The sequence below is a fragment of the Sphaeramia orbicularis genome, chromosome 22, assembly GCF_902148855.1.
Source record: "Sphaeramia orbicularis chromosome 22, fSphaOr1.1, whole genome shotgun sequence".
NCBI classification, from domain to species: Eukaryota; Metazoa; Chordata; class Actinopteri; order Kurtiformes; family Apogonidae; genus Sphaeramia; species Sphaeramia orbicularis.
The window spans coordinates 2,898,217-2,920,840 of record NC_043978.1 but is presented as its reverse complement, the minus strand read 5'-3'; the positions used below and the strand labels follow the sequence as shown (position 1 = coordinate 2,920,840).

The window sequence follows — 22,624 nt, the reverse complement described above, 5'->3', positions numbered from 1 at the left end:
AATATCCCTGGGGTCAGACTGATGCCAAGAGTAAAATGTGTTGGGAATATTTGAGAATAATATGAGTAGGGTGATAGAAAATATCGGTTCTGCAATATATTGCGATATTTCATTTCCCAATACTGTATCGATATTAAAAAGTATTGTATCAATATTTTTAGGTATTTATTCAAATGCAAATATGGCGGAGGTTCATTTTTGTTTTTTGGTTCTCTTTATTGTTTATTATTATTTAACACTGTTTTATTAAATAATGGCTATTTGAAGCATCCTAAAAGCACTTTTTAGTGTCTGAGAGGCAGATAGTAGTTCCTTTGTTGGGATTGCACATAAATAATGTGATGATGTTAGTTATGAACTAATAGAATATGAACATTTGGGCAAGATCTTAAACTGTAATGTCTGTAAAACATAATTTAAGTTTTAACATAGGAAAATTTTGTGATACAGCATTAGATCCTGTTGTGATCAAATAAAAATGTATTTAGTATTTGTGCATCTTTCTGGAATAATTCAATTCTTCCGGGAAACACTCATTTTACAAAAAGAAACAAACAAAACATTGCCTTTTTAACAGTATCATAATATATCGTGATATATCGTATCGTGATCCTAGTATCGTGATTTGTATCGTATCACCACATTCTTGCCAATACACACCCTGAAATATGAGGGTTAAACATGAAAGAAATAATGATTGATAATGAGAACAATTTTTAGCCATATTGCCTAGCCATACATTAACACAATAAGAAGAAGGTGAATATTTGAATAAAAATGTGAATGAATGTAAACACCTACAAGACTGCAGCATGCACATCCCTCCCGGTTTGTATGAAGTGATTCTTCAGTTAGAAGAAGATGGAGACCAAGACTGAAGCATGTGCAGCAGCCGCTTGGTTTCCTCAGTCTGCACGTGAACTGTCTGAAGCTGGAGCTCAAGATCACTGTTTTTCAAAAGGGCTGAAAACTGTCCATCTACGGGGAAACAGCACAACACAAAGAAGCCTGAGATCTGGGCTACAACAGTCGGCCATTTTAAAGAGGTTTAAATGAAACATTTAAGATCAGAAAAATCAAACAGCCTCAGTTCTATTAAATATTTCCATTAAATACAAACCTTTCTTTAGGTTGAATATGGTTGCTATTCCCAGCTGCTGGAATTGAACATCCTCCTTCTTGAGAAACACCAACAGGTACTCAAATATGTTACTATAGTGTGCTCTCAATATCTGGAACATCTCCTCTAGAGGAACAGAATCAGAATTAGACAGTTTAATTTATAGTCTGTAAAAGCCTAAATGTCTGTTTGTTGTACAGTGTCAGTGTCTCACCATCATGTGTAACTTTACCTGTCATCTCTAGTTGGTTTATGACAGAAGCACAGCTGTACGACAGTAGAAGACTGGCTTTTTGTCCAAACAAATCTACAAGTCTTGAAATGTATTCTGATGTAAGTGTCACTGACACATAAGATCTAAGTGCATCTGAAAAGGAGACAATGAGACTGGTCATAAACTGGAAATTTAAAGACAAAAATGGTCAGATTATGGGAAAGGTGGTTATTAATCAGATTTTACATACTACTTTGAGGACTTCCACAAAGTTTTAAAGACACAGCTTACACACTTTTCCAGGACTGATAATTTAATTTCCAAGACCCATTATTGTCCTTAAGAACAGAAGGGGATTTTTATTCATTATGGTATATTAACATTTGTCACTGACTACCTATCAAAGAAATATTTTAAAAACACTCTCTGTTATTCATTAATTTTCTAAATTATACAAAATTTGCTATTTTTGTCATATAACAAACAAAAAAAACATCCCAGCACCTAAACCTGAAGTTAATCCTCAATTTAGTTCCTTTTTTTTCCTTTTCAGTGTCTTAAATAGGACAGGTTTACTCTCTCATTTTGTGATTTCCATTACAGATAAAATGAAAGGATAAAAATAAAATATCAGCTTTAAAATGTGGGTTTACAGCTGAATTTTAGATAAGGATGGGGAAAAAAACATCCTAGAATTAATTCATTCACTTTACTGCTGCAAAAGTAACATTATGTCAGATCCTTCACTAACATGTCTGTCTGTGGTATGTGTTCTGACACTTGACAATGTTTTATTTATAACGTTCCATCATCCACACTGTACATTAAACACTTATTTTGATCTTCATCCTTATATTCAATATTTGGAGAGTCTTTGTAGTTCATCTAATATTTTACTTATGTGATTATATTGTTGATAGGATCTGGTATCCTGTATAGGGTCTGAATCCTCTTGAGGACTAAGTGGTTCAGAAAATAAATGAATGAAAGAATTTCACTTATAATTTTTTTTAAAAACTGTATAAGCTCTGCACAAATATAATTTTTTATCCCAGAATGAGTGCCATGAAAAGGTGAGTTTTGAGAGTTTTCATCCCAAAAAATTTAATTTCATGACTTTTCCAAAGATTACTCCTAATTTCTATTTTTTTTTTTTTTTTTTAACTGTGAGAGCATCCACTCCACATCAAACATCTAATGAAAACTTGAGAGAAAAATGCTACTTAATGTTCATGTCACCCACCCAAGGTCTCCAGATGGTGTAAACATGATGTCACATGGACCAAGGTCTCCTCTGACACAGCTGGACTCACAAGCGCCAACAGGAGTCCTGGTACACACAGACTTTCCATCACAGCCTAGAAAACAACAAAGGTTCATGAGACTCAGGAACAGACAAGTCATGTGTTTTACTGCATCAATGTGACACCAAACCAGAAAGAGCTCGGTCTACTCTACCTGCTGACCCATGTGTGAGCTGCGCAAGTGAGATATTATGTCAGAGCTGTGGGTGATAATAAAAGAGTTGGACCTGTGATGGTGTAACAGCTGACCGATCACATCCACCAGCCCTTCACTCACCAGGACATCCTGGAAAAACACAATAGATTATTAACAATAGTAACAGCCACTCAAACATGCATGCAGATGTGCACCTACACTGGATGGTTGTTACCTTTGGGTCACACTGCCTTTGAGTCATTTTGCTTTAAAGTCAGTAATTTGATTTAAATTTGATTTGATGTTATTCTGTTGCTATTTTTGCTTGTGTTGTTTTCTACTGGTTATTATTACCTCCGCCAAGGAATGGTTGAGGTACTGTTTTCATCGGGGTTTGTCTGTCTGTCTGTTTGTTTGTCTGTTAGCAAGAAAACTCAAAAAGTTATGGACAGATTTTCATGAAATTTTCAGGAAATGTTGATACTGGCACAAGGAACAAATGATTAAATTTTGGTTGTGATGGGGGGGGGGTTTGGTTTGTTCATCTGTCTTTTAGCAAGATAACTCAAAAAGTTCTGGACAAAATTTTCATGAAATGTTGATACTGGAAAAGGAACAAATGATTACATTTTAGTTGTGATCGGGGGGGGGTTGTTTGTTTGTCTGTCTATTAGCAAGATAGCTCAAAAAGTTATGGACAGATTTTCATGAAATTTTCAGGAAATGTTGATACTGGCACAAGGAACAAATGATAAAATTTTGGTTGTGATGGGGGTGGGTGGGGGTGGGGGGGATGGACGACGACGACTGATTTGCCTTGGCGGAGGTCTGCACTCTCCTAGTGCTTTTCTAGTTGTGATATTGGACTATTCTTTTCTTCAAATTCACTGATGTTTTTCTGTTGTTGTCGTTATGGTTTAGTGTTTGCCTGTTGTTTGTTTGTGTTTCAGGGTCTGTATCTGTAATGGCCTGAGTACGGAAACTGAACCGAATTGCAAGACCCGAAGACAAATGTAAAAATTCACTGTGTTTATTAAACACAATAACAAATGACAATTCACAGACAGTATTAATAAGCAGATCCTTGAAGGTAATGGGTCCCGAACTCTTCACAGGATCCAGAGACAGGACCAGAGATTGGGCTTCACCGCCCAGACCGGTAACACGCATCAGGAACCCGACTTGGGAAAAACAAAGAATTGTCAGAGTCCAAACCAGGTCATACACGAGAAAGCTAACGGATGGGCAACAGGACATTAGGAACAGGTAGGCTCACGTACCGGTAAATCAGGCTGAAGGTCGAACACATGTAGAATCAGTTGGAGGCAGAGGCACAGACAAGGGTTGGGCAAAAAGGCAGGAGTCAAAAAGCAATCCGGGTCAAAAAACAGGCAAACAGAGAAACAGGATCCAAAAAAAACGCTGGTAAGTATCACACAAGGGAGAATACAAACTGGCACAGGACAAGGGAAAACACAGGGCTTAAATACACAAGAGGGAGGGAAGACAATGAGACACAGGTGGAACAAATCAGGGCGGGGAAAGGTAATCACACAGGTGGGACAAATTAGAAACAGGAAGCAAAGACACCAGACATGACACATGAGGAGAACTTAACAAAATAAAACAGGAAACGACAGACAAGACAGACAAAACCAGACTAACGTTTGGGAGCAGATGTGACAGTATCAGTATTTGTTTATGTAAAACCTTGTCCTATTCTCCCATCAGATAACATCTGTACATCCGTACAGTAATAAAATAATTAAATCTAACCAACGGGGAATTGAAATTGATCTGAGGTTTAAAACTCTTAGATCACAACTGTCAAGCAACTCGTGGTCCCAGTACACATATATTGGACAACAAACTACTGAGCATTCATTCATTCATCTTCTGAACCTGCTTTGTCCTCACTAGGGTCATGGGGGGTGCCGGAGCCTAACCCAGCTACCTATGGGTGAAGGCGGGGTTCACCCTGGACGAGTCGCCAGTTCATCGCAGGGTCTACATATTGAGACGAACAACCAATCACTCTCACATTCACACTTATGGGCAAGTTTTTAGGTTAACCAATGAACCTATCAGTGCATGTCTTTGGATGGTGGGAGGAAGCCAGAGTACTTGGAGAGAACCCACGCAAACATGTGAACTCCACACAGAAAGGTCCCTGGATGGAAACTACTGAACAGGACAGGTGAAAAAAAAACAAAAACAAAAAAAAAACTAACAAACTACATACAAACATCATCGCCAGCCTTTAGGTTTAATATAGAGTATAAGGTAGTTTGTAATGGGGACGTAACAATTACTGGTATAACGATAAACCATGGTAAAATTCCTGACAGTCCTAATTATTACCTCCGCCAAGGAGGTTATGTTTTTGCTGGCGTTGGTTTGTCTGTTTGTCTATGTGTCTGTGTGCAAGATAACTCAAAAAGTTAAGGACAGATTTGGAGGAAAATTTCAGGAAATGTTGATACTGGCACAAGGAACAAATGATTAAATTTTGGCGGTGATCGGGGGGTGGGGCACTGATATGCCTTGGCGGAGGTCTGTGCTCTCCGAGTGCTTTTCTAGTATCATTAAAATCGTGTTTAATTACTGCACTTTGAAAAGTCATGGTGATATGGTGATACTGCTCATTTCCTGGAGAAGCAGTGGTACTCCAGGGGTGCATGTGCAGTTTGCAATGTTTGACCTCTGAAAACATGACTGAAGGCACCTGCACTGACAGCACTCCGGAGATAGAGAGAGAGAGAGAGAGAGAGAGAGAGAGAGAGAGAGAGAGAGAGAGAGAGAGAGATGTATGGGGTATGGGACAATTGAGGTACACTCGACCTGGTCTGAGCACACACGTACCTCCGTCCCATACATCTCTCTCTCTGTCTCTCTCTCTCTATGTAAAAGACACTAAAACAACTCAAACTTGATCTGGAAAATGGTCAAACAAGCTCAACTATGACCTGTTCAACTACTGTTTTTCTCACTCAAAATATCACTCAGGAATCGATAGAATTGATAAGAAATTGGATTGGTAAGCAGAATGGAAAATTGCATTGATATTGATAAAATCCTATCAGTTCCCACCTGTAGTGCAGATATCGCTTATGTCCATAAAGTGACATCTTTAATGCACATTTGTATGTTTGATGCTTACATGTCAATATTTGAATGTTTCTGCAACAGTAAGTAAATTGTGCCTGTTATTTTATTTGTCTGTTTTTTTCAAAATACAACTTGGTAAAATTATTTCATTGTGTGTATAAGTACCTTTTGAACATTTTGAGCACATTTCAACAGTACTGCCATAATAATAATAACCGTGATAATTTTGGTCACAATAACGGTGATATGAAATTTTCATATCGTTACATCTCTAGTTTGTAATATATAACTCACACATTTCTATCATAATGTGATAATGCTAATAGTCTGACTGAAAAACAATATTTCAGCAGAAATTACAATCAAGTTCCTCATGAATGTAAGTCACACTTGACAGTAAAAAGTACTGAGATAGGTTCCAGCCCTCCCACAACCCTGGTGAGGATAAAGCGTTTCAGAAGATGACTGACTGACTGACTTAAAGTGTTAAAAAGACTGTTTAAAAATATCACACAAAATACTGAGGAAGAGCGCCAGGTCGCGGCTATTGTGTCGAATTCTACTCCCTGCTGAAAACTGCTCCAACTTCCTAAATCAGCCATTAAGTAGATAATGTGCCAAATTCACCCTGTCACAACTTTTTTTTTTCTCCTTTCTGACTGTAGTGTATGAAATTAATTGTGAATTAGTCAACCTCTTAACACCATCATAGCTGTGTAGCAATTAAGTAATGAATAATATTGTAAGACTCCCCCTTGAACTGCCACCTTATCATGGTGGGGGAGTTTGAGTGCCCGAATGATCCCAGGAGCTATGTTGTCGGGGGCTTTATGTCCCTGGTAGGGTCTTCCAAGGCAAACAGGTCCTGGGTGATGGGCCAGACTAAGAGCAGTTCAGAAGCCCCTATGAAAAAACAACAACAAAAGAACCGCCACCAACACTGTTTACAGTGGAAGTGGGGAGCTGCTGACCTCAACTGGGGATGTTGTCGGACGGTGGAAGGAATACTTCAAGGATCTCCTCAATCCCACTGTCACGTCTTCCATGGAGGAAGCAGAGGCTGAGGTCTCAGAGGTGGACTCGTCCATCACCCAAGCTGAAGTCACCGAGGTGGTTTGCAAGCTCCTCGGTGGCAGGGCACCGGGGGTGGATGAGATTCGCCCTGAGTACCTTAAGTCTCTGGATGTGCAGGGACTGTCTTGGTTGACACGTCTCTGTAACATCGTGTGGCAGTCGGGGACAGTACCTCTGGATTGGCAGACCGGGGTGGTGGTCCCCCTTTTTAAGAAGGGGGACCGGAGGATGTGCTCCAACTATAGGGGGATCACACTCCTCAGCCTCCCGGGGAAAGTCTATTCCAGGGTACTGGAGAGGAGGATCCGACCGATAGTCGAACCTCGGATCCAGGAGGAATGCGGTTTTCGTCCCGGTCGCGGAATGCTGGACCAGCTCTATACTCTCCATTGGGCGCTCGAGGGTTCATGGGAGTTCGCCCAACCGGTCCACATATGTTTTGTGGATCTGGAAAAGGCGTTTGACCGTGTCCCTCGTGATATCCTGTGGGGGGTGCTTGGGGAGTATGGGGTCCAGGGCCCTTTGCTAAGGGATGTCTGGTCCTTGTATGACTGAAGCAGGAGCCTGGTTCGCATTGCCAGCAGTAAGTCAGACCTGTTCCAGGTGCATGTTGGACTCTGGCAGGGCTGTCCTTTGTCACCGGTTCTGTTCATAATTTTTATGGACAGAATTTCTAGGTGCAGCCAGGGGCTGGAGGGGGTCCGGTTTGGGGACCACAGGATTTCGTCTCTGCTTTTTGCAGATGACGTTGTCCTGTTGGCCTCATCGAACCTGGATCTTCAGCGTGCCCTGGGGCAGTTTGCAGCCGAGTGTGAAGCGAGCGGGATGAGGATCAGCTCCTCCAAATCTGAGGCCATGGTTCTTGACTGGAAAAAGGTGGTTTGCCCTCTCCGGGTCAGTGGGGAGTCTTTGCCCCAAGTGGAGGAGTTCAAGTATCTTGGGGTCTTGTTCACGAGTGAGGGAAGGATGGAGCGTGAGATTGACAGACGGATCGGTGCAGCGTCTGCAGTGATGCAGTCGCTGTACCGGTCGGTTGTGGTGAAGAAGGAGCTGAGCCGAGAGGCAAAGCTCTCGATTTACCGGTCAATCTACGTTCCTACCCTCACCTATGGTCATGAGCTTTGGGTCATGACCGAAAGGACAAGATGCCGGATACAAGTGGTCGAAATGAGCTTCCTCTGTCGGGTGGCTGGGCGCACCCTTAGGGATAGGGTGAGGAGCTCAGTCACCAGGGAGGAGCTCGGAGTAGAGCCGCTGCTCCCCCGCGTCGAGAGGGGCCAGCTGAAGTGGCTCGGGCATCTGTTTCGGATGCCTCCTGGACGCCTCCCTGGGGAGGTGTTCTGGGCATGTCCCGCCGGGAGGAGACCTTGGGGAAGACCCAGGACATGCTGGAGAGACTACATCTCTCGGCTGGCCTGGGAACACCTCAGGATCCCCCTGGAAGAGCTGGCGGAGGTGTCTGGGGAGAGGGAAGTCTGGGCATCCCTGCTTAGACTGTTACCTCCATGACCTAGCCCCCGATAAAGCAGAAGATAACGGATGGATGGATAATATTGTAAGATATTGCAGTTATGGTTTTTTATCTGGTTAATATTAAAGAATGTGCAAACTTTAAGGTATGTAAAACTTTCTAAAGTCAAATCTTGGATACACAACACACAAAATATATAACAATAAAAGCAGATACTGCTGAAAACTACATCAGTCGTGACTGGGGATGCAGTTTTCAGCACGGAGCAGAATTCAGCACCAGATATTGCCAAAAACTGCATCCCCCATTACAATAAGATTGCAAAGCTACAGGAGTGAAATGACTTTAGCAGCTCACATTTTGAGCTATTTTGGTGTGACAGGGTGAATTTTGTGCACTTTGTCCTCTTCATGGCTGACTTAGGAAGGGGGAGCTGTTTTCAGCCGCTGCTGCATGATGCAGTTTTCGGCAGGGAGTAGAACTCAGCACAACAGCTGCATCCATACGTGCCGTCATCTTGCATCATCATACCTGATTGGATGGGTGTGCAGACAGTGTGGAGAGCAGTGTGATGGCAGACTGTCTCCATACACAAGTAGATGTGTTCAGCAGTGCTTTCAAGGGTAACACACAGTTCCACACACAGCTCCATCAGCTGCTCCTGGATCAAAGCTAAACACCAGAGTGTCAGACAGCATCTACTTTTTATAGATCATCAAATGCTGTTTCTGTCGTCATAGTTACCATTCTTTGCAAGAGTTTGTAGGCATCTGCATGCTTGGGCTGAATTCTGAAAATGGAATTTCCAACATTTTTAAATCGTAGCTGTTTTTTCTTCAACATTAGGACGTCACATGAGTTCATAACTACCTTTTGCACAGAAGAAGACATTCAAGTCACAAGAGACTTTAACAAATATCGCCCGCCAATTCTGAGCAGCTGTGGATGAAGCTCTGGGACTAAAGCGATGTTACACAGGGTAGTGCAGCTGTAAAACTGAAGCTCTGAGTCTGAGGACTGCAGCAGAAGAACCAGGACTGGAATGGCTCCTGCCTGGCATAAGAGTTTGGTCGATCGCTCTGAATAAAGAGGGTTGAAGTTAGTTTAAGATTTACTGTTATGTTGTACACGTCAAAGACACGCTGAAAAAATGTGAAGGGTCATATTTTCAGGCTGGGGTGTCAAACTCATTTTAGTTCAGGGGCCACATTCAGCCCAGTACGATCTGAAACGGGCCAGTAAACCAGTATGACCAGTAAAATAACAGCAGTGAAAAAAGTCCAATTACAGTACACAGTGACCCTCCACCACCCCCATATCACATCATGTATATGTGCAATCACTATGTAAACATGTAAATATCTTTAAACTGTATACTTAAATTTTTTATACTTTTAAGAACGTTTATTTCAACCTGCCTTTTCTTTTGCATGTGTTGCACGTGTTGCATATTGCAGCTGTAAACTGTTAAATGTCCCCATGGTGGGATCAATAAAGTCTTATCTTATCTTATCTTATCTAAAAATGTTTACAACTACAAAGTTTCCTTAAAAATCTGAATAACGTGAACAATCTGAAATGTATATAAAAAAAAAAATAAGTGCGATTTTAACATATTCTTTCTCAGTTTATCATTTACACATGAACATTACAAATTAAATTACAATTACAAAAACACAAAACAATGTTGTTAAAATGACACTTGTTTCTTTTAAGACATTTCAGGATGTTCATATTTGTTCAGGTTATTCACATTTTTTGTACAAGGATAGTGTCTAAATGTAAACATTTTCATGTAAGTTTACTTTTTTTACACCAGAAAAAAAAAAAAAAGATTTACAGTTTTCATCATTTATAGATTATTATGATACTATTTTACTGGTCTGACCCACATTAGATTGAATTGATCTGTATGTGGAACCTGAATTAAAACTGTTTGACTCCATTGATTTTCAATATCGTCAGTGTAATTTTTGCATTTCACAAATTCATCCCTCAGGTCAGATTGGACCCTTTGGCAGGCCGGTTTTGGCCCACAGACCGCATAATTGACACCTGTGTTTTAAAGCTTTGATTAACCTGACTGTGTGAGATGTAACAGGGCCCAGGTTGCATCCTGTTGCACCTGTGGATCGTAGGACTTTGCTAAAGCCAACAGAGGTTTGATTCCGTCCACCATGACAGCATCTGTGTTGGATTCTGTTCAAAGAAAGAAAAACCTCTTCATACCTGCTCAGTAATTCATGTGACAATGTTTTTGCCAAGCCACCAGTTTGACAACACAAACCATTTTTGGTCTAGTTTAGGGATGTAACAATATGAAAATTTCACATCACAGTTATTGTGACCAAAATGATTACAGTTATCATTATTATCACGGTATTGTTGAAATTGTGCTCAAAATGTTCAAAAAGTACTTGTACACACACTGAAATAATTTAACCAAGTTGTATAAAAAAAAAAATAAATAAAATAAAATAATTGGCACAATGCTCTTTCTCTTGACAGAAACATTCAAACATTAACCCTTTGGGCTCTGAGCCTATTTTATCTGTTTTTCAGTTCTTTTGATTTTGCCTTTATATACTATATAAACAAATGTTTACTATACCCATGCGTGGTATCTTTTTTTATATCATCTGTCTATTATTTTTTCACTTTAACCTACTATATCAACACAAAAGGCCAGAAAACACACAAAATATATAAAATCTGATTTGAAAAATGTATATAATTTATTGCATAACTAACACGACAAACCTTTTCAAAGACATTAAAATAAATATTGGTTCCAAATATTAGGTATATAAAATTAAAATTGTAATAAATTAAAACTATACTCAAATATTTGACATAAAAGCATAGCTTTACATAAGTGTTTGTCACACCTGCAGCCAGACGTTAAGTCTGGTTTTGTCTGTCTTTTATGTTTTGTTTGTCACTTCCTGTTTTATTTTGTTAGTTTCCCCTCATGTGTCTTGTCTGTCGTCTTTACTTCCTGTTCCCTGATCATCCTCACCTCTGACCTGATTACCTGTCTCCGCCCTGATTTGCTCCACCTGTGTCTAGTTGTCTTCCCTCCCTTTTGTGTATTTAAACCCTGTCTCTTCCCCTTGTCAGACGCCAGTTTGTAACTCTTGTAGTTCTGACCAGCGTTTTGACCTCGTTTGTTCGTTTGCCTGCCTGTTTTTGACCTGTTTTTGGATTCCTCGGTTTCTCGTCTTCTGCCTGCTCCCTGTCTGGTTTTTGTCTGCCTCTCCTGATACCTGGTTTTGACCTTCTCGTCCTGACTACCGGTACGTGAGTTTTGCCTTGTCCTTATGTCCTGTTGCCCGAGTATTTGCCTGCCTGTGTATGACCTGTTTCCGTCCCTGACCTCCCTTTGCTTTTCCCTAGTCGGGAAAAAACACCCCAAACACCGCTCGGGGAGACGGGCTGTCGCCCTCGATCCGGAGAACGAATCAGAGGAGGATATCACCAACCATTATCCTCAAGATTCTGTCACTGATCATTATTTTTCACCTGTGTGTGATAAATAAACCTTTTGAACTATATTTTTGGCGTTTGAGTTCTGCATTTGGATTCTGTGTTTGTACTCACACCATTACAGTACAAACTGGCCAAAGCATGAATCCAGCAGAACTCTCACAGGTCAAGGAGGCAATTCAGTCCCAGGGGTACAGGCCAGGGGGACATGATCAGGCTCTCCACACTCTACTCGACAAGATGAACCAGCTAACTACTCAGGTCGCTATGCTCACTAGTACCCAAGCCGCGGCTGCGGCTGTGTCAAGCAAGAATCAGTCCACCTCTCCGCCTGTTCGAGACTCGGCTGAGCCGAACATTCCGGCACCTTCCAAGTATTCTGGTAATCCTGACACTTGTCGAGACTTTTTTACTCAGATTCAGTTAATTTTTGAGTCCCAACCTGTTCGTTTTGCTAAAGACTCTGTAAAGATTGCTTATTTGGCTAGTCTGCTGGAAGGCCCTCCTCTCAGTTACTTTAATGCACTTTTTGAACAAGGTTCTCCTGCTGTTCTGTCTTTTTCGGCCCTGGTGTCCGAACTTAAGCGGGTTTATGACCACCCGGTTCGGACCCAGTTCGCAGGTCATCAGATCATGAGGCTCAGACAGGGAGAGCGAACCATCAGGCAGTATGTGAGCGCCTTTCGTTCACTAGCAGTGGAGTCAGGGTGGAACAACCAGGCCCTGATCACTGCCTTTTTGTCTGGCCTTAATCGCTCTGTCGGCCGTGAGATGGCGCTCCGCCAACAGCTTACCTCCCTAGACGATGTTATCACCGAGGCTATCCGGGTCGCTGATCAGGAATCAGTTTGGCAGTTCATGGGACCAGAGGTCAGCTCTTCGTCCAGCAGGGGACCTGGCCGTGAGATGTTACAACTTCCGACAGCTGAGACTGGTGGGAACAAAGAGGAACCTATGCAGTTGGGACGGACTCACATCTCGGCAGAGGAGCGCCGTTGACGCATGACGGAGGGGCTCTGCCTGTACTGTGGACAAAGTGGTCATAGAGTAAGCAACTGCAACCTTAGACCCGATGCCAAGACAGGTGAGGGGTCGCTGTTGAGCAGAACAGTGTGTTTGTCAACTGTTACTCACCTGTTTCCTGTGGTTCTGTTGTGTTCTAATTCTCTGTCTCTCCAGCACCCCGTCCTAATCGATTCCGGGTCCGACGCTAACCTTATGGACCAGAACCTAGTAACTAAGCTTGGACTCATCTCGACCCCAGTTCAGCGTCCGCTGGAAGCCCGAGCCTTGGATGATCACGTGATCTGCCGAATCACTCATTGTACTGAGCCGGTGACTGTGCAGTTTATTGATGGACACACTGAAAGCATTAGCTTTCACATATACAACTCTGAAACTCAACCACTCATTTTGGGGTACCCATGGTTACAGATCCACAAACCATATATCGATTGGGGCACAGGGGAGGTTTTTTCCTGGTGTAAAGATTGTGAAACTCGATGCAAGTATGTTAAATTACCTGTTAGTTCCCCTAAGATGTCACCAATTGCTGTAGCTCCTGTTAGTGTTCCTATGGAGGAAAGTAAGGATTTCCCTGATTTTGAAAAAGTTCCCCGGTGTTATCATGATTTAAAGGAGGTTTTCAGTAAATCTAAAGCTACGGCCCTGCCACCTCATCGCCCTTATGATTGTGCCATAGATCTGCGCCCTGGTACTTCTCCCCCTAAAGGGAGATTATATTCCCTGTCTGGCCCTGAAAACTTAGCTATGAAAAAATACATTGATGAGTCCTTGGCTGCTGGGTTAATTAGGCCCTCGTCGTCGCCTGCAGGAGCAGGATTCTTTTTTGTGGACAAAAAGGATAAATCTCTCAGGCCTTGTATTGATTATAGGGGGCTTAACGACATTACTGTCCGCAACAGGTACCCCTTGCCACTGATGTCTTCCGCCTTTGAACTGTTGCATGGTGCTAAAGTCTTCTCTAAACTAGATCTTCGCAATGCCTACCACTTAGTTCATATCAGAGAAGGAGATGAGTGGAAGACAGCGTTCAACACCCCTAGTGGTCATTACGAGTATTTGGTGATGCCTTTTGGTCTAACCAACGCCCCCGCTGTTTTCCAGGCGTTGGTCAACGATGTTCTCAGAGACATGCTTAATGTTTTTGTGTTTGTCTACCTGGACGATATTTTGATTTTTTTTCCCCAGATGAGGAGACCCACATTCAGCATGTGCGACAAGTACTTCAGAGACTCCTGGCTAATCAACTGTTTGTCAAGGCGGAGAAATGCGAATTTCACCAGCCTTCGGTGTCCTTTTTGGGCTTCATCATCTCAGAAGGTAGCGTCCAGATGGACCCCGAAGAGGTTAGTGCGGTCAGGGGGTGGCCGACTCCAGCTTCCAGAAAGGATGTTCAAAGATTTTTGGGTTTTGCTAACTTCTATAGGAAGTTTATTCGGGGGTTCAGCAGTGTGGCTGCCCCCCTGCATTCTCTCACCTCTTCCAAGTCTGTGTTCAGGTGGAGTCCTGAGGCTGAAAAGGCCTTTAACCACCTGAAGAGGGCGTTCTCCACGGCTCCCATCCTGTCCGTTCCTGACCCAGCTCTGCAGTTTGTGGTGGAAGTCGACGCCTCCGATTTGGGCGTTGGGGCGGTCATTTCACAACGCTCTCCTACTGATAACAGACTCCATCCCTGCGCTTATCTCTCTAAGAGATTGTCACCTGCCGAAAAGAATTATGATATTGGGAACCGTGAGCTGCTGGCTATTAAGGTGGCGTTGGAGGAGTGGCGCCATTGGTTGGAGGGGACGGACGTGCCATTTCTTATCTGGACGGACCACAAGAATCTGGAGTATCTACGCTCAGCGAAGCGCCTCAACTCTCGTCAGGCCAGGTGGGCTCTATTCTTCACCCGTTTTAACTTCACCCTTTCCTACCGTCCTGGCTCTAAGAATGGGAAGCCGGATGCTCTCTCCAGGGTTTTCTCTCCTGACACCCCCTTGTCTGAACCTGAGACTATTCTGCCTAGTTCCTGTGTGGTAGGGGCTTTTCAGTGGGGGGTTGAGAAATTGGTCATGGAGGCCCTTAATGACTGTGAAATTCCGGATGGCGTCCCGCCAGACCGTCTGTTTGTCCCTCCGCACCTTCGTTCTCAGGTGGTCCAATGGGGCCATGCTTCAAAGATGGCGTGCCATCCTGGGGTGAAGAGGACCCTGTTTGTGGTGAAACAGCGCTTTTGGTGGCCAGCCATGGAAAAGGAGGTTGCGGAATATGTGGCCGCCTGTCCTGTGTGCACAGCCTGTAAGGTCTCTAATAAGGCTCCCATGGGGGAGTTGTGTCCGTTGCCTGTCCCCAAGAGACCCTGGTCGGACATCGCCCTGGACTTTGTGACTGGTTTGCCCCTGTCTAATGGTAACACGGTGGTTCTCACCGTAGTGGATAGATTCTCCAAGATGGTGCATTTTATCCCTCTGCCTAAACTGCCCTCGGCTAAGGAGACAGCGGAGGCGCTATTGACTCATGTGTTTCGTCTGCATGGTTTCCCCAGAGACGTGGTCTCCGATAGGGGGCCTCAGTTCATTGCCAGTTTTTGGAAAGCCTTTTGTTCTCTTGTTGGTGCTTCTGTCAGTCTGTCTTCTGGTTTTCACCCGCAGTCCAATGGCCAAACGGAGAGGCTGAACCAGGTCCTGGAGGTGGGTCTCCGTGTGCTGGCCTCCCAGAATCCCGCCCCCTGGAGCCGTCATCTGTTGTGGGTGGAGTTCGCTCATAATTCACTGCCCAGTGCTTCTTCTGGGCTTTCACCATTTCATGTGGTTTATGGTTATCAGCCGCCCCTGTTTCCGTCCTTGGAGAAGGAGGTGGGCGTGCCCTCGGCCCTGGCTCTCATCCACCAATGCAAGAGGACTTGGACTCGAGCTAGACAAGCCCTATTGAAGGCGTCAGGCCGTTACAAGACCTCGGCGGATGCCCATAGAAGTCCCGCTCCTGTTTACCATCCTGACCAGAGGGTTTGGCTGTCTGCAAAACATCTCTCTTCGGATAGAGAGTCGCAAGTTGGCACCCAGGTTTGTCGGTCCATTCCCTGTCTCGAAAATTATTAATCCTGTTTCTGTTCGCCTAAAGTTACCAAGGTCTATGAGGATCCATCCCACCTTTCACGTCAGCCAAATCAAACCTGTGAAGGAAAGTCTTCTGGTCCCGCCCACCCAACCTCCTCCCCCACCACGGATGATTGACGGGGATCCAGCTTACACGGTCCGGCGTTTGATGGCAGCTCGGCGCCGGGGGAGAGGGTTCCAATACCTTGTGGACTGGGAGGGTTATGGACCTGAGGAGCGCTCCTGGGTGCCAGCATCCCGCATTCTGGACCCGGACCTTATCCGACAGTTTCATCGAAGCCATCCTGATGTCCCTGGTCCGTCTGGTGCCGTCCCTAGGAGGGGGGGTACTGTCACACCTGCAGCCAGATGTTAAGTCTGGTTTTGTCTGTCTTTTATGTTTTGTTTGTCACTTCCTGTTTTATTTTGTTAGTTTCCCCTCATGTGTCTTGTCTGTCGTCTTTACTTCCTGTTCCCTGATCATCCTCACCTCTGACCTGATTACCTGTCTCCGCCCTGATTTGCTCCACCTGTGTCTAGTTGTCTTCCCTCCCTTTTGTGTATTTAAACCCTGTCTCTTCCCCTTGTCAGACGCCAGTTTGTAACTCTTGTAGTTCTGACCAGCGTTTTGACCTCGTTTGTTCGTTTGCCTGCCTGTTTTTGACCTGTTTTTGGATTCCTCGGTTTCTCGTCTTCTGCCTGCTCCCTGTCTGGTTTTTGTCTGCCTCTCCTGATACCTGGTTTTGACCTTCTCGCCCTGACTACCGGTACGTGAGTTTTGCCTTGTCCTTATGTCCTGTTGCCCGAGTATTTGCCTGCCTGTGTATGACCTGTTTCCGTCCCTGACCTCCCTTTGCTTTTCCCTAGTCGGGAAAAAACACCCCAAACACCGCTCGGGGAGACAGGCTGTCGCCCTCGATCCGGAGAACGAATCAGAGGAGGATATCACCAACCATTATCCTCAAGATTCTGTCACTGATCATTATTTTTCACCTGTGTGTGTGATAAATAAACCTTTTGAACTATATTTTTGGCGTTTGAGTTCTGCATTTGGATTCTGTGTTTGTACTCGCACCATTACAGTGTTATCTCCAGAAAAGTGTGGTAATCAAACACGGTTATCATGATAATTACCTCCGCCAAGGAGGTTATGTTTTTGTCGGCGTTGGTTTGTCTGTCTCTCTGTTTGCTTGTTTGTCTGTCTGTGTGCAAGATAACTCAAAAAGTTATGGACGAATTTGGATGAAAATTTCAGGAGATGTTGATACTGGCACAAGGAACAAATGATTAAATTTTGGTGGTGATTGTTGGGGGGGGGGGGGGGGGGGGCATGATCTGCCTTGGCAGAGGTCTGCGCTCTCCAAGTGCTTTTGTAGTTATTGCTTTGTCATGTTCAGATTTTTCTTTTCAATCTGTATGAACCTGAAGTGGCAAGCATGGCGACACATGCACAGGAGGGGCACTGAGCTGCATGATCATCCGACTGGAACAACTCCATTATAGGCATGAGGATCCCCATTTCAATCACCAGCTCTTTACACACTGAAACCATAGTTCATAAACAGAAAGTGTAAGTCAGATGATGTTTTCATTAAAACTTATAAAATAAGGTGAGGCAAAGCAAGTGTGAATAAACACAGGAAAGGACCAACACGTAGCTGTAGGACAGACAGACAGACAGAAAATGTGGTTCTAGACTCACCATTGTTCTTGGCTAAAAGATTGACCAGGGACAGTGAGATGGTCTTTTGGACGTCCACATCAGGTGAGAAAAGTAAAGTAATAACAGGCTCCAAGAACTTGTCTGGTAAGGGGGATTTCACTGGAACACAAACATTAGAAAGCAGAAAAACAGCACAATAAACACCAAAATTCTGTCATATTTATGTTTGAATTGGAACAGAAATCAAGTGACTATATGTGATTGTTCTTTCACCATATTATTATGAGACAACCCTTTTATTACAAATTAATCAGGCTGTAAACACAACTACTACAACTACTGTGAATCACTACTGATATGTTAGAAATTACAAATCATGATAATAGTGACCTGCTGATGCAGATAATGAGCCCACATCATATTTACAGTTAGTCCTTAGATTTCATTGGTTACTGAGCTTCCTGTTTCTCCATCTGACGTCTATTAACCACCATATTACACTCAAACATTTTCAATTAGTGTCCAATTAATTCATTTATACACATTCACACCTACAAGTCATTTAGAGTGACAAACTGACTGACTGAGATGCATGACTTTGGATGATGGCAGGAAGCTGGAGTTACCCAAAGAGAATCCACACAGGGAGAACAACTGCGGCAGTTTGGGTCTGAAGGCTAGACCTGCTTATGTGATGCACCAGTGCTAACCAGTGGACCACAGTGTGCACTAATAATAATGCATTTTATTTAAGACACTTTATATGGTTATAAACAAAATGTATACTAAATATGATAGCAGTGTAAAACTGTGAAAACAGCAGTAAAGTTCAGTTAGTTCTTACAACTGTATGATAACACAACCTACACAATGGATGACAAAAGAGAACTTGCTTGATAACTTAAATGATAGTAATCCGTTAGTAAATTCTGATGTGGTATTTTGCAGTGAGTATTCCCTTATTTTCTATAAATCTTAGTAACAGTGGCGATTTCTCATAGACTGCAAGGGAGGCCCGGCTTCCCCTAAAATTATGAAAATTAAATGGTTAAATATGTACGGTTGTGTTGACATTTTATTGACTACAAATGTGTTAGAACACGTTCATCTTAAAGATGAGTTCGTTCAAATCAGCTTTATCACAAATCAACGGACGCGATGTTGTTCACTTCTCCTCCATTCCCGTTGCGCTGTTTCCTCATATGATCTCTGCTCAGTGCATTTGCCCGTAGACTGCGGGCGTCTCTGGGCTTCAATGGGACTGAGTGGAACAGTTTTTTTCATTGCGTCAAAACTGGACGGTAATTGGATAAATGCCACGATGTTGTCCCGCCCCCGGACGCCGGGCGTCTCTGGGGGTGAATGGAGCTGTGGGCGGAGCTCGGCCGGGCTGGACGCCAGAATCGCACGTGCTGATTGGAGGATCAGTCGAAAGGCTGAATCCCGTTTGATTAACAGCTGTTTTCAGATCTGCTCCTTCACAGACACAGTTCAGTTTAATACTGTCGTACATTCTGCTGTGAAATCGAGACAGAAACCACTACGAAATTACTCGTTCATTTCTTGCACTGTAAATAAAACACACTCATTGTACTTCCTTGTTTCAATTTAACATAATTTCAGCGTTTTCTTGTTTCAGTTACATAATTTAATCATTTCTTGTTCGAGTTGAATATCGTTTTGTAGATAGTTAAATCAATCAAACTGTCGGCTAGGTCGGAGTGAAAGGAGCATCTCTTGTTTAAAAAGGCTGAAGTCTTACACCCACAACACACTGGGCCAAAAGCAATCTAAGAAGAGAGGACACTGGTCCAGTCCCTGGAAAAGACGCCTACTTGGTACGATAAGGTTACTGACCATTTTCTTAAAAAGGAACGGAGGGCCGAATGTATGTTTAAACAATATGACTTTTTTTTTTTGTTTTGTTTTGATGTAAGCCGACAATGAGCTTCCCCTGTCTGAAAGATGAGCAGCCGCCACTGCTTAGTAACTATAACATGTTGACTGGCACAGGTACAAGACAAGCTAAGTGAATAGCATCATCTGAGATTGAAGAGCATCAAAATGTTTTAAAAGGTTTGTTAATGGCTTATAAAGTATTTAGGACCTGATTATTACACTAATTATGAGCCTTTATAAATGTTTTATACAAAATCCCTCACTCACCACTGCATTCTCTATGGTTCAGTGGGTTGAACATCATTAACTATTCGTAAACAATGACACTGGTATATGTTCATCTATGAAGCTCTGTTGGGTAAACTCCCAGAATACCTCAGCACCCTCCTGTTACCTCTAATAGTTACCATCTACGTGCTTCCAAGTGGTTGTGCTTGACTGTTCTGACAGACTTTGGCAAAACGGCATTTTCCTACTGTTATACACCATGGCCATGGAATAATCTTCAAAAAACTCTTAAACTACAAACAATAATCTCTATTATTTAAAAGTATCATGGAGAGTCTAGTGAAGGAAGAATGCCACTCTTTTTCTAGAGAGGCCATTATGATTGAATAATTGTTCTTCTGTTTTATTGCTCATTATGTATCATGTACGTGTTGTGTTTTATATAATTTTGACTTTGCATGGCTGCTAAAAGAGATTTCTAATCGCAATGGGACTTCCTGGTTAAATAAAGGTACATACAAATATGCATACATACATAAACAAACACATGAATTAATTAATTAATTTTATGAGGGTATCCCTGTTGTGAAATGGTGTCTGGTACTAGTCCTGTGTTCTATTAACTTCAATAGCGTAAACTCATGACAACCTGTCAAACACCAGCTTCTGAAAAACACAAACACTCTAACATAACATAATGAGTTTATAACACAATGCTCTGACAAAGGATAAAAGTTAGCTTGAAATATGACAAGTCAGTACATAAGCCACTTTTTTTCATAATAACACAACCTCTAAGACTGCTGAAGCAGAAATCTGTAATAACACTGAAGCTCACAGATATCATCCACTAGCAGGAGAAAAGAAATACAGTTGAAAATTTGCATATACTGGTTCTACCTGTTTGAGTGTGTATCTGTGAGTGGTATGTGATAAGAGGAACCTGTGGTGGAAATAAAAGCCTCATTTACAGTGATCTCTGATATATCATTAAGATAAAAAATGACATACAGACACATTATTGTTATTATTATTATTTTACTCACAGTGGTGACTGAGATGCAGATAAAACACGGATGCAGTCATCTGCATGTCAGGGTTTTCTGAGGTTGAAAGTCTGTTCAGTGCTTGGGGGTTTACTTCTGTGAGCAGTTGGTCACTATCACCTAAAAGAAGAAAACTAGATGAACAGTGCACTGCAAAAATCTAAATCTTACCAAGTGTATTTTTCCTCATTTCTAGTCCAAATATCTCATCGCACTTAAAATAAGACAATCACCTTAAGAGTAACTTTTCAATGAGATATAAGAACTGATTTTTAGACAATAGAGCTTGAAAATCTTGTTTCAAGAAATCTTACAAAGATAATTTTCACTTGTCCCATAGGCAGATTTTTTTTTGCTTAAATTAAGCAGAAAAATCTTGAATTCAGATATCATTTTCATGAACTGTGCAAAGTTTTCATGAAGATTTTTTTTATGAAATAAAAACTATTTTCAGTAGTCTAAAGATTGTGTAACTTACTCCAGTCTGACCACACATTGATAAAAGCTGAGTAAATTTACTCTGGCAAAGATGGAAGAATAGTATGTGGCGACAACAAAGACCCTTGTCTACCGACCGTGCAGTGGGTGCATGGACAGCAGCTGGTCCCGTGTCCTCTCAGGTGTGATCGTGGAGCAGGTGTAACAGGGTCAATAATCTAGCAGCAATGTGGGTACATTATATTGTGTATTGTTATAATTACACAAAATCTGTGCATTTTATTTTCATTTCTTTTGGTTTAGTACCTGACATTGTGGGCCTCCGGATCAGTGTGTGTGGAACTTTTTGTTTTGGTCTGTTCCCCATCGAACCGTTTACAGTGTAACGCTGCGCACTATAACTTGAGTTTTCGCGCCTTTGCCTCCTCCCTTTTGTTCCGGTTTTCTGTGGGAGAGGAGTGCGCTTTACATGGGGTACTGACCGGAGGTTATGTTTTATCATTTTGTCAGATCAATAAACGGAGACTATCTCCAAAGACACACACGTGCGGGTCTCATCATTAAAAGAGAAAAAGAACACAACGCAGAGTCCGACACCACCGGTTACACAGGTACACTGTGAAAGCTCAGTGAAAAACGCCCTTATTTTCTGCACAACTCCTCTGCATAACCTTTTCAAATAAGAGATTTTTTTTTTTTTTTTTTTTTAACAAATGAACTTTTTATTATTATTATTATTATTATTATTATTATTATTATTATTATTATTATTATTATTATTATTATTATTTCCAAGTGGAGAGGATAATATATCCCGGTCTATTTTTTTTTTCCAAGTTTATTGAAAACATTTGCGTATACAATACATACATTTTGAAGACGCAAACAAGATGTCAAAAAGGAAAAAGCATTTGAGCAAATAAGTTTAAGAAAATACTGCATAGATTTAAAGACACGAAGCATAATATTACGGAAGCCGAGAAGGGTCATGGTTAATACATAAATTTATGGTCGTTATCTCGTGATAACGACTTAATTAAGTCGTTATCTCGAGGTACAAAGTTCGTTATCTCGTGATAACGAATTAATTTGTTTCGTTATTTCATGAGAAGATGCAGCAGGTACCACATCCTCCACAACACTGCCGTCAAGAGCAGCAGCTGCTGTCAACAGCAGCCTGACTCTGCTGTTCAGAACACACAATCATTAACAACCTACCGGTAAGTTACAGTAACTACAAGTTCCGTTAGTTTGTTTACAGGGTGTTTAAAGTTCAAGGGGCTATATGTTAGCCTGAACAGATGAGAGTTTGACCAAGTTACCAACTAACATCTATC

General features: G+C 42.3%; 1 protein-coding gene across 1 annotated transcript; it reads right to left on the bottom strand.

Moving 5' to 3' along the window:
- Positions 1–671: 671 nt before the first annotated feature.
- On the bottom strand, positions 672–21,464 carry LOC115413291 (vacuolar protein 8-like). The gene is given in 14 exon segments (XM_030126035.1): positions 672–978; positions 1,121–1,246; positions 1,353–1,487; positions 2,578–2,692; positions 2,793–2,924; positions 8,959–9,069; positions 9,071–9,099; positions 9,172–9,217; positions 9,298–9,506; positions 10,507–10,626; positions 17,436–17,555; positions 17,716–17,835; positions 20,850–20,969; positions 21,425–21,464. Coding segments are annotated over 14 exon segments (1,530 nt in total). The 5' UTR covers positions 21,441–21,464; the 3' UTR covers positions 672–847.
- Positions 21,465–22,624: the final 1,160 nt, after the last annotated feature.